Raw genomic sequence first — 12,335 nt, 5'->3', positions numbered from 1 at the left:
CGCAAGTTTACAGGTAAGTGTTCTGAGAATCAGGATTTAAACCTGTAGACCTGCGGCGGTGAAACGTAGAGCTCATACATTACGCTGCCCAGGAGCAGCGCTAATGTATGAGAATCTGGGCCTGTATGTTTAAAGGCAACAAAATTGAAAAAGTGATAATTTTTTTAAATATATTAGTAGTTTTCGATATATTTGATTCCTTTAGAACTAAAAATGTATCAAAGTATTTTTAGTTGATTATTTATGAAATACTGCATATTATTATTATGAACTCTATTATGACTGTTTACAGGGTATAGAGACATAATAGTTAACTGATTCCTTTTAAAAATGATTAAAAATAGATAAAAATCAATCATATAATGTACCTGCAGTTTCTAGTTTCGTGTTTGCATGTTGTTTCCTGCTTCTGTGATGTACAGAGCCACAGAGCCAATACAGGGCAGTGATGGTTTGGAAAACTAAACTGATTGGTGCTGTGGGGTTTTAGACACACATGGGTAGATTCACGTACCCTGGCCTAAAATTAGGACGGCCTAGCCTAGTCTTTTTAGGCTACACCGCCGTAAATTATTTAGGCTATTAGTGATTCTAAAACCACTTTCCTGTTAATTTTCGGCGGCGTAGCCTAAAACGAGCGGGCGTAAGCGCGCCTAATTCAAATGACTAGGAGGGGGGCGTGTTGTATGGAAATGAGGCTTGACCTCACGTTTTTTGTCGTTTTTGTGTACTGCGCATGCGCCGGGCGACTACATTTCCCAGTGTGCATTGCGGCTAAGTACGCCGTACGGGCCTATTGATTTCGACGCGGACGTAAACTACGTAAATCCCCATTCGCGGACGACTTACGCAAACGACGCAAAAAATTCGAACGGCGGCCATACTTAACATTGTTATTCCACCTCATAAGTGGAATAACTTTAGGCGGCGTAACCCTTACGGAAACGACGTAATGCGACGGTGTAGGCCCGGCGTACGCTTGTGAATCGTCGTATGCCCTCATTTACATAATCTAGGCCGGCCGCAATGGAAGCACCATCTAGCGGACAAAAGAAACATTGCAAGCTAAGATAGAACGGCGCAAGCCGGCCTATCTTAGCTTTGTTTAAGTGTATCTCTGTTTGAGAATACACTTAAACATAGGCCGGCTTAGATTCAGAGTTAGGTCGGCTTATCTGTAGATAAGCCGGCCTAACTCTTTGTGAATCTACCTAACAGTAATCACACCTCCTTGATTAGTGACCACAAAGAGAAAGCTCCCAGTACTGTGGTTATCAGGAAACAGACAACCAGGAAGTGTGGAGATCAGAGAAGAATTACAGCAACTTGAGAGCAAAAACGAACAATGAGGACATGAAAACAGCATTGCATTAAGGTAAAGGAAGCTATTAAGATAAAAAAAAATTCCCTTACAAACCCTTTAATACACACAGTAAGGAGGAACTCCAAATTACTCATTTACACGACTATGTAATTTTGGAAGAAACTGTGCCACAAATAGTCCTGTCTAGCAGAATTTACCTACCTTCCCATCAAACTGGCAATTCCAAATCCAGCACTGTCATGGACCTCAACATAATCATAATTGCAGCCTTTCTGGGACACCAGGCTAAAGTTGTGGAACTGGAGCTGGATAGTCAGTCCATCCGATATAGAGATAAGCCACCGACAAACAGTCTTACCGGGATAAAGTTCAGGATGGCTGGGGGAGAAGAGAGACCCTTGGAGTTCATTTAAAGAGCCCCCACAGTCTGAAAGAACAGAAATAAATGACTGTATAAGTGGTGTATACTGTGTTAGCGGTAATTCGGTGTCAGTTCATTTTAGTTCACTGTCAATCCAGACATCATGGGGAGAGGGGGAGGGGAACTGCACAGCTCCTTGAGATCAGGGATGGTCCAGCACTACAATGGGAAACAGAGAAGAAGGGAGCAGGTCTGGTGTAGTAAAAGTAGCTTCAATTGACAGAATAGCATTAAATCACTTACATCAAAAGTAAGGGGCAGATCCACAGAGAGAGTGCGTCGGCGTATCTACTTTCAAATTTCCCGCGTCGTATCTTTGGTTTGAATCCTCTAACCAAGATACAACGGCATCTGGGTTAGATCCGACAGGCGTATGGCTTCGTACGCCTTCGGATCTTAGATGCAATACTTCGGCGTCCGCTGGGTGGAGTTCTCGTCTTTTTCCGCGTTGAGTATGCAAATTAGCTATTTCCGACGATCCACGAACGTACGCGCGGCCGTCGCATTCTCTTACGTCGTCTCTAGTCGGCTTTTTCCGGCGTATAGTTAAAGCTGCTGTTTTGTGGCGTATAGTTAGACTTGCAATGTTAAGTATGGCCGTCGTTCCCGCGTTTTGAATTTTTTTTTATTTTATTTTTTTGCGTAAGTCGTTCGTGAATTTACGTCCAGGTCAAAACCAATGACGTCCTTGCGACGTCATTTAGCGCAATGCACAGCGGGAAATTTAGGGACGGCGCATGCACAGTTCGTTCGGCGCAGGGACGCGCTTCATTTAAATGAAACAGGCCCCCTACCCGCCCAATTTGAATTCCGCGCCGTTACGCCGCTTGAGATACAATACGCCGCCGTAACTTACGGCGCAAAATCTTTATGGATTTGAAACAAAGCCAGGTAAGGTACGGCGGCGTAGCGTATCTCAGATATGATGCGCCGGGGCAGATCTTTGTGGATCTGCCCCTGATACTTGAGCACTTGCACCAGAACAATCGGGATAGCAGACAGTTTTTGTAAAGATCTGCAGCAGGCTGTTTACTTTACTTTACTTTACTTTAGGCTACGGAAACGTCGTAAGAAGACTGCGTCAGGTCCGCGTACGTTCGTGAATTTGCGTATCTCGCTGATTTACATATTATTTCTTGTAAATCAGCGGGAACGCCCCCGGCGCCATTTTTAAATTTAAAAATAGATCCGACAGTGTAACACAGTGTAACACTGTCAGATCTTAGCCCTATCTATGCGTATCTGATTCTATGAATCAGGCGCATAGATAGGACCAGTTTACGTCAGAGATACGATGGTGTATCTGTAGATACACCGTCGTATCTCTTTGTGAATCTGGCCCTATGAATGGAAGGAAAATCCTATATGTACCATGCAATTCCAGAACAGATATTATACTATAGTTTATATGTGACACGCTACATCTTCTGAAATCCAACAAATGGGACCCCAACTATACATGGCTGTCATTAGATGTAAATTCTCGCTATACCCCTATTCACTGTGAGGTAGGCCTTACAGCTTTTTATCAGTTCCTGGCCACTTATCTGGACATCAACTACAACAATCTTAGTTTAACCACTTGAGACCCGTGTTATTGACAAAAGACGTCAACAGCGCGGCCTTTAAGTGCCACTGTCCCGGCGCATCGCTCGGGAGCCGATGCGTGTGCCTGGCAGCCGCGATGTCCGCCGGGTACACGCGATCGTCGGTAACACAGCAGGGACGTGGAGCTCTGTGTGTAAACACAGAGCTCCACGTGCTGTCAGAGGAGAGGAGACCGATCTGTGTCTCTTGTACATAGAGACACAGCATCGGTCACCTCCCCCAGTCACCCCCCTCCCCCCACACAGTTAGAACACACCCAGGATACATATTTAACCCCTTCCTCACCCCCTAGTGTTAACCCCTTCACTGCCAGTCACATTTATACAGTAATTTGTGCATTTTTATAGCACTGATCGCTGTATAAATGTGAATGGCGCCAAATTTGTGTCAAAAGTGTCCGATGTGTCCGCCATAACGTTGCAGTCCCAATAAAAATCGCAGATCGCCGCCATTACTAGTAAAAAAATAAATAATAAAAAAAAATCATAATTCTGTCCCCTATTTTGTAGGCGCTATAACTTTTGCGCAAACCAGTCGCTTATTGCGTTTTTTTTACAAAAATACGTCGAAAAATACGTATCGGCCTTAACTGAGAAAAAAAATAGTTTTTTTAAAAAAAAAATTGGGATATTTATTATAGCAACAAGTAAAAAATATATATATATATTTTTTTAAATTGTCGCTCTTTTTTTGTTTATAGCGCAAAAAATAAAAATCGTAGAAGTGATCAAATACCACCAAAATAAAGCTCTATTTGTGGGGAAAAAAGGACGCCAATTTTGTTTGGTAGCCACGTTGCACGACCGCACAAATGTCAGTTAAAGCGACGCAGTGCCGTAAGCTGAAATTTTGCCTGGGAACGAAGGGGGTTTATGTGCCCAGTAAGCAAGTGGTTAAACATGATTGTACAAAAGTTGCCCTTGAACACAATAACTTTTCAAGATGAATACAGTATTAGCTATAGGTAAGGCACAGTGATGAGCATGAGGTAGAGAGTATGGGGTATTATCACCAAAAACAATCCCTTTACTTCTCATGCTGTTTTTTTCATTGGCGCTACATTGATGATATCCTGGTTATTCAGATCACATCCCTTTATTTGTAGAATGTTATCATAATAACAAACTTAGCTTTACATGTACTGTATATAGTAAAGAATACATTCCTTGACTTAGAGTTTAGTCATCGAAACACCAATGCAACATCTGTTAACCACCACAAGGAACTATTATCCCAAATTTGTCACTATCCCAAGTAGACATAAAAGAACCCTAAATACACTTATTCCAACTACATTAACTGATTACTATAGCACACAAAGTAATATGCTTAAATATGAATTCACTAAAAAGGGAGATGCCCTGGAAGTTAAAAAGGGAGCTTGAAGTACATACAGTATTTAGAACCTACCCCCAAGACCACGGTACTGGATAAAAACTCTGCTTCTGATATCAAATTAGTTACCCGGTTTATATAAAAATACTGCTCTATACAACGCATTATCAAGAAATATTGTCACATTTTCCTCCAAGATCCAAAATGAGGTCCTATTCCAACACAAAATCTAGATTTGTTTATAGGAAAGCCCCCACCATAAAAAAACAAAGCTGCACTCATTCAGGCTGGGTTCACACTACCGCCGCATGCGGCTCCCAGCAGGGGTTCGGTGCGTCCTGGTTCACCGTTTCAGGTCCGATTTCAGCCCGGATTTTGGGCCGAATTCGGACCTGAAACGGACCAAAGAGAGCCAGTCAAAATCTCTTGTGGGGAAGCCCCATCTAATTCGATCTGAACCCGGCCCAAAGTAAAAATAAGTACAAAAATCAAGCATCCACCACTAATCTCTTTTGCAGTCACCCACAGGTGTGTACCAATGTAGAAAACTGGTGTATTCTCCACCATGCTACACAGCACACATACAAATCCACAAATAGTTTCAGGATTAGCATAAAATAATCCATTCTTCCATACTCTTCATTATCATAAAAGTTTAAAACTATAACACAGGGACATTTTTTTATTAATATCTTGAACACGTAACGTAACGCAAATCTTTTAGCTGCATTTTTATAATGAACTATGTCTCCCCCCAGTGGGTCCCTTTTACAATTGCATGGTATCTGGCACAGAATTTTCAACATTAGTTCTCCTCCCAGTTTTTTTTTTTTTTTTTAATCAGAAAAAAACGTTTATTGAGCATAAAAATAAAGGATACATACACAAGTTCCAAGTGCAACAGGCACTAAACAACAGGATACCACATTTGACAAGACCTACAAATAAATGATGCATATGTCATAGTTCAGTGATTAAGACATGCACGAGAACCCGACTGCAGGACCCGGTTGGGCCCATACGGAGGGAAAACCCAAGTAAGCGTAAACAGTTCCTCCCAGTTTTTACTAGTTTTGTATAATTTTTGTATTATTTTAGCTTTATTGACAATAAACCCTCACCTTGCTCTCTTGAAGAGGAGAATAAGGGGGGGATATGATCAACATGTACAAATATATAAGGGGTCCATATAGTGAACTTGGTGTTGAGTTATTCACTTTATGGTCAACACAAAAGACAAAAGGGCACAGTTTACGTCTAGAGGAAAAAAGATTTCATCTCCAAATATGGAAATGCAGATAAGGAAGTAGATGGACAGTCGCACTCCAAGTAGGTCTTTAAAAGAAGACGTGCTCTTTATTTAAAAGGAAAAATGCACAGCATACAAACAGCACACAGTGGGGAGAACAGCTGACGCGTTTTGCATTAAGAACTAATGCTTAGTCATAGCTAAGCTAAGCTATGACTAAGCATTAGTCAATGACTAAGCATTAGCACCCGTGTGGTTCCTGAGTGGACATTGATCACCTGCTTGTGCTCACCTGGAGCGGCGGTCTTTCTACCTGTTCCAAATACGGAAAGGTTTCTTCACAGTAAGAGCTGTGAAAATCTGGAATAGACTCCCTCCAGAGGCGGTTCTGGCCAGCTCAGTAGATTGCTTTAAGAAAGTCCTGGATTCTTTCCTAAATGTACATAATATAACATTTATAGGTAAAGTTGATCCAGGGAAAATCCAATTGCCTCTCGGGGGATCAGGAAGGAATTTTTTCCCCTGCTGTAGCAAATTGGATCATGCTCCGCTGGGGTTTTTTGCCTTCCTCTGGATCAACTGTGAGTATAGAATTGGGTATATTGGATTGTACAATATTTTATTTTATTTTTTTATGGCTGAACTGGATGGACTTTTTTCAACCTGACTAACTATGTAACTACTATATAACGATGTGATTATGTAACAGTACCTTGTAAAAGTATTCATACCCCTTGAAATGTTCCACATTTTGTCATGTCACAACCAAAAATGTAAATTTATTTTATTGAGCTCTTGTGTGATAGACCTACACAAAGCGGCACATAATTGTGAAGTGTAAGGAAAAATGTCTTACCAATAAACATTTATAAGGTGTGGTGTGCATTTGCATTCAGCTAACTTTACTCTGATACCCCTAACTAAAATCTAGTGTAACCAATTGCCTTCAGAAGTCACCTAATTAGTAAATAGAGTCCACCTGTGTGTAATTTAATCTCTGTATAAATACAGCTTTTTTTTTTTTTCTATTGAAAAGCCTGTGGCGTGCAAAACACAACCCAAAAACTCCACCCGGTGCAGGGAAAAATGTGCACACACATAAAGAGTGACATCACAAAAAAACTGCGACGGGTGCAAACGTCAGTGGTCCTCCGAAAAGGACCCGTCTCTGATCCCCCGGGGCGTTAGGCTCCTGGCAGGGAAAAGAGTAAACTGTGGTCCAAGCAGCCGAAGCCACAAGGACCCATCTTGGCCCAAGCAGCCGAAGCCACAAGGACCCAACATCCTCAGAGGGACTGCCGAAACAGAACCCTCCTCGGTGAGGCTCCCCCGAAGGGAGACCCCATGAGAGCCGGTGAACCTAACCAGAAGGCCGAGTCCACCAACTCCCAAGACTTTCAGAGACCGGCCCGAGGACCAGCACCCTACTCGCCACACATAAAGTGCAAGCACCAACAAAAAGAGTGACAAACAAAACAACACACGGGGAAAAATAATAAAAGAAAGTGGGGAAAAGGAAGATGGGAAGGTGAGGAAAGTGACCAATGTGAAACACATTGGCCGGCCCTCCGGCCAGGAAACAAAAATTCCACTGGTCCTAGCCAAAAGGCCCGGCCCAAGCGGCAGGTGTGAAAAGTGTGTTGTGGAGATCAGTGACCTGAAGGTGCCACACGATGAGTGCCCCTCAAACACTCGTGCAATGTATGGCACCCCTGGACTGCCACTCCAGGGGCACAATCTCCACGGGCTTTTCAACGGTCCCTAGCCCCCGGTCCGGACCGGCAGCACCCTTCCCAGCCAGGAAGGTGGGAGAAGAGGTTGGGGAGAGCCTACTGACGCAGACTCCACCCACAACCCCTAACTCTCCCACCTAATCACATTCTGGAAGTACTACCCGCTCCTTCCCGGTTAAAGGAGAAGCAAGGGTTCCCTCCAGAACAACTGACTGGGGCAGTTACCACCAAATCCAGGCCAACGGCCAGGGACCCGGCCTCTTGGCTTCGACCTCATGCCTCTCTGTCCAAATCAGAAGGCTTCCACCTCCACACCAACAGGCTTAGCGTCCGCCGACTGCCATCCCTTTCCCCCTGCCACAGGGTACCGGGGACAGTCAGCTTAGCACCACCTATTGGCAACTGATAAGAACAGATACTACACTTGATCTTAGCCAAAAGGCCGAGAAGCGATATAAATACAGCTGTTCTGTGAAGCCATCAGAAGTTTGTTAGAGAACATTAGTGAACAAACAGCATCATAAAGGCCAAGGAACACACCAGACAGGTCAGGGATAAAGTTGTGGAGACGTTTAAAAGCAGGGTTAGGTTATAAAAACATATTCCAAGCTTTGAACATCTCCCGGAGCCCTGTTCAATCTAACATCCTAAAAATGAAAGAGTATGGCACAACTGCATACGGTAGATATGGCCGTCCACCTAAACTGACAGGCCGGGTAAGGAAAGCATTAATCAGAGAAGCAGCCAAGAGGCCCATGGTAACTCTAGAGAATCTGCAGGGATCCCACAGCTCAGGTGGGAGAATCTGTCCACAGGACAACTATTATGCCGCATACACACGATCGGAAATTCCGACAAGAAAAGTCCGATGTGAGCTTTTGGTCGGAAATTCCGACTGTGTGTAGGTTCCATTGAAAGCAGTGAACTTCATTTTTCTCAGCTCGTTGTAGTGTTGTACATCACGCGTTTTTGACGGTTGGAATTTGGTGTGACCGTGTGTATGCAAGACAAGTTTGAGCCAAGATTCCGTCAGAAAAAAAATGCATGGTTTTCTTGTTGGATTTTCCAATTGTGTGTACGCGGCATTAGTCGTGCACTCCACAAATCTGGCCTTTATGGAGGAGTGGCAAGAAGAAAGCTATTGTCGAAAGAAAGCCATAAGAAAACCCATTTGCAGTTTGCGAGAAACCATGTGAGGGACAAAGCAAACATGTGGAAGAAGGTGCTCTGGTCAGATGAGACCAAAATTGAACTTTTTGGCCTAAAAGCAAAATTCTATGTGTGGCGGAAAACTAACACTGAACATCACCCTGAACACACCATCAGGGTGGCAGCTTCATGTTGTGGGGATACTTTTCTTCAGCAGGGACAGAGAAGCTGGTCAGAGTTGATGGGAAGATGGATGGAGCCAAATACAGGGCAATCTTAGAAGAAAACCAGGCTGTGAGAGTCTGCAAAAGACTTGAGACTGGGGCAGAGGTTCACCTTCTAGCAGGACAATGACCATAAACATTCAGCCAGAGCTACAATTGAATGGTTTAGATCAAAGAATGCTCAGGTGTTAAAATGGCCCAGTCAAAGTCCAGACCTAAATCCAATGCTCCCCATCCAATCTGACAGAACTTGAGCTATTTTGCAAGGAAGAATGGGCAGAAATGTCACTCTCTAGATGTGTAAAGCTGGTAGAGACATCCCCCAAAAGAATTGCAGCTGTAATTGCAGTGAAAGGTGGTTCTACAAAGTATTGACTTGGGGGCTGAATACAAATGCACACCACACTTTTCACAAATTTATTTGTAAATTTATAATTTTTGCCACTTTGTGTTGGTCTATCAGATAAAATCCCAATAAAATAAATTTACGTTTTTGGTTGTAACATGACAAAATGTGGAAAATTTTAAGGGGTATGAATACTTTTTTAAGGCACTGTACCTGACAATAGGTTGGTGTAATATGATCACAAATGTATTGTAAACTAAGTTTAAAAGATGTTATAGGCAGTAAAACCACACCCCCCCCCTGCCACTCATACATGGTGTGAACAGGGCACATAGAAAACAGTTATAAAAGGAGAAGTCCAGCCTGAGTTTTTAGGCTGGGCTTCTCCTAAGGGTCACAGGAGTGCAGTTGGGACGCTCATCTTGAGTTTTTGGCCCCAAGGTCACTGCTCCATGTACACATTTTTTTCACACCTGCCTTTGACTAGGACCAGAGGAATTTTGTACTCCAGGCCGAAGGGCCTGTCAATGTTTCTCACTATGGCATATGCACTTATCCACTTGCCCCCATTTTTTTTTTTATGTATGTGTTTGTCACTGTATTTTTGCACAGCAAGTATGCACTTTCGCACCTCCCGGTTAGTAGGGTGTAGGGCCTCGGGCCTGTCCTGAAAGTCTTGGAGTGGAGGGCGTGTGGCCTTTTGGTCAGGTTCTCCCCCTCCCATGGGGTCTCCCTTCGAGGGAGCCCACCTAGTACTTGGTTGGTCTGTTTCAGCAGGCCTTGCAGAGAATGACAGGAAAAGGGGAAGGCAGTTTCTTGCCCCCCTTTTCCTCATGGAAAAGTGGTGGGTGGCAGCTTCAGGTTCCCCAGGGGAGCCTTGTGCTCCCTTAGGGGAATTTGGCGGGCTCATTTGCCCTATAGTGGACCTCTTCTGTGGGGAATTTTGGCGGGCTCATTGCCCTACAGATGACCTTTCTGGGGTTTGGGGTAGAAAGCCCAGGAAAATTTTGTTTGAACTAGTCGGAACCAGCCCGGTTTTGGGCTATTTAAACCGGGGTTCCATTAGGTCAGGCTCATTCGCCTCAGAAGACTTAGGAGCTGTGGTGTTCTTTCTCCCACCCTTCTTTTATCATATTTTGTCGCGGTTGTTTTTTATGTGGTAGTGTCACCTTTGTTTTTTATAAAAATAAAAAAAAATGATTTTACAGCAACAAAGGGGGACTAGCTATATATTTTATTTATTCAAGTTATGTTAATTTATAAATAAAGTATCATTATTTATTAAGCTTATGCTATTGTTTTGGTTTTGAAGCTGGGTAGTTGTATTGGCAGCCTGAGCCGTAGTGGCTAGGCTAGCTTTAATGCTTATTTTAATGCTTATTTATTTATGAAATTTGTTGAAAGTATTTATCTCAATAATTCGAAACCAATATTAAACAACCGCGGCCTTTAACATCCAACAGTTGTCTGCTGTCTTTTATTTTTATTATAGTATTAAGGGGTATTTCCCGTCTGCTTTCCCATGGGGTCTGCCTGGTTTTTCGGCCAGGTGGGCCAATGAGTACTCCAGTCCCTCTCAGGAGCCTTGCGCCCTGGGGGATCAGGGCAAGGTCATTTCTCTTTAAAGGAGGACCATGTGTACACCCTATGCACTTTTTTGTGTTCTCACTTTTGTGTGCACACTTTGGTGTGAAGTTTTCGAGTGTGTTCACTAAACCACAAGACTTTAAAAACAAAAAACAAGCTTGCAGCATGGGTGCGAGGTGGAGACTGCTTGGAGCAGCTTGTATGTGGCTGTTTATCAGAGACATACCCCATTGGCTCTGACTGCAGTTCTCTTCATCTGTCCTGTCAATGCAGTCAAAGATTCCATCACAGAGGGCTGGAAGCAAGACACAACGTCGTCCATCACATAAGAATTCATCCCAGGAACAGCTTCCTACCAAAACACAAAGGTCCACATTCTGAAAAGTACCTCAAACACATTTAAAAGATTTAAGATGACGTTTAAGCTTGCCATGTATCACTGATCACTGGGATAGAGAAAATGAAGGCCAAGTTCACACGGGGAATACAAAACCATATGGCTCTTAAAGCTGTGTTTACCTGCACAAGGATGCACAGATGTTCAGGCAGTCCTGCTGCTGTCATTTGGGACACAGCTGCTTCTCTCAACCTAATATTCATGTGCATGCAGGGCCACAAACACACGAGGCAGTGCAGCCACTGCGTTCCAATTGACAGCAATGGGACTGTACAGGGGTGCATGGAAAACCTGCGCATCCCCATAAGGGAAAACACGGTCCTCAACTTGGATATGCTTATGCACATGTACAAGGCCTACAACTCATAATTCGGTCAATTATTAAGAATTAAACGGTAACCTTGGACTTGTATCTGGTATAAAATGACTAGAAGAATTAATACTAAAATTTCACCAACTTGAGGATCTTTTTCTTCAGATATGGGGCCTGATTTACCAAGCCTTTACTCCATGACTCATGGAGTAAAAGCAGGAGTAGCAGCCGTTTTGCCATTTACTAAAGAAATACGCTGCTAGTGCAGTGTATTTCCCTAGTTACTAATGTGCTCCGTGCGCCCAGGAGAGGGTGCATTGTGCACCAGTACAGACCTGGCGCACGGCACATTAAACTATAAATTGCGGGGGTTTGGGCGGGAGTTTATTAAGGGGGGAGGTGGGGGGATGCAGGGGAAGTGAAGTGACATGTGTTTTGAAGTGTTTGGCGGGCCGAATTGAAAGGGAAAGTGTTTTTTGAAAACAGATCCCCGTACGCTTGCACAGTGCGCCTGAACCTCGGGAGGTTCATTTGCATACTGGGCATGCGCAGAGAGAAAAGTCAGGGATTCCCGTGCGCCCTGTCAGTACGCCGTGAAAATCTTGGTAAATACCAAGCGGCGTACCCGTGAATGCGCTGCGTGACGCGG

General features: G+C 43.7%; 1 protein-coding gene and 1 pseudogene across 3 annotated transcripts in view; both read right to left on the bottom strand.

Annotated features, from left to right (window-relative positions):
• Positions 1 to 12,335, bottom strand: part of LOC120915205 (membrane frizzled-related protein) — a 170,348-nt gene that overhangs the window by 71,666 nt on the left and 86,347 nt on the right. For all 3 annotated transcript variants that reach the window (XM_040325514.1, XM_040325513.1, XM_040325512.1), the window contains exons 8-9: positions 11,203 to 11,328; positions 1,526 to 1,751 (exon numbers count right to left, since the gene is read on the bottom strand). In XM_040325514.1, coding sequence (XP_040181448.1) covers positions 1,526 to 1,751; positions 11,203 to 11,328 — 352 coding nt within the window. The remainder of the gene's footprint in view (positions 1 to 1,525; positions 1,752 to 11,202; positions 11,329 to 12,335) is intronic.
• On the bottom strand, positions 7,994 to 8,124 carry LOC120916699 (annotated as a pseudogene).

The sequence above is a fragment of the Rana temporaria genome, chromosome 10 (assembly GCF_905171775.1).
Source record: "Rana temporaria chromosome 10, aRanTem1.1, whole genome shotgun sequence".
Classification (NCBI taxonomy): Eukaryota; Metazoa; Chordata; class Amphibia; order Anura; family Ranidae; genus Rana; species Rana temporaria.
Note: the sequence above shows the minus strand (reverse complement) of the source record. Positions and strands in the feature narration are given on the sequence as shown.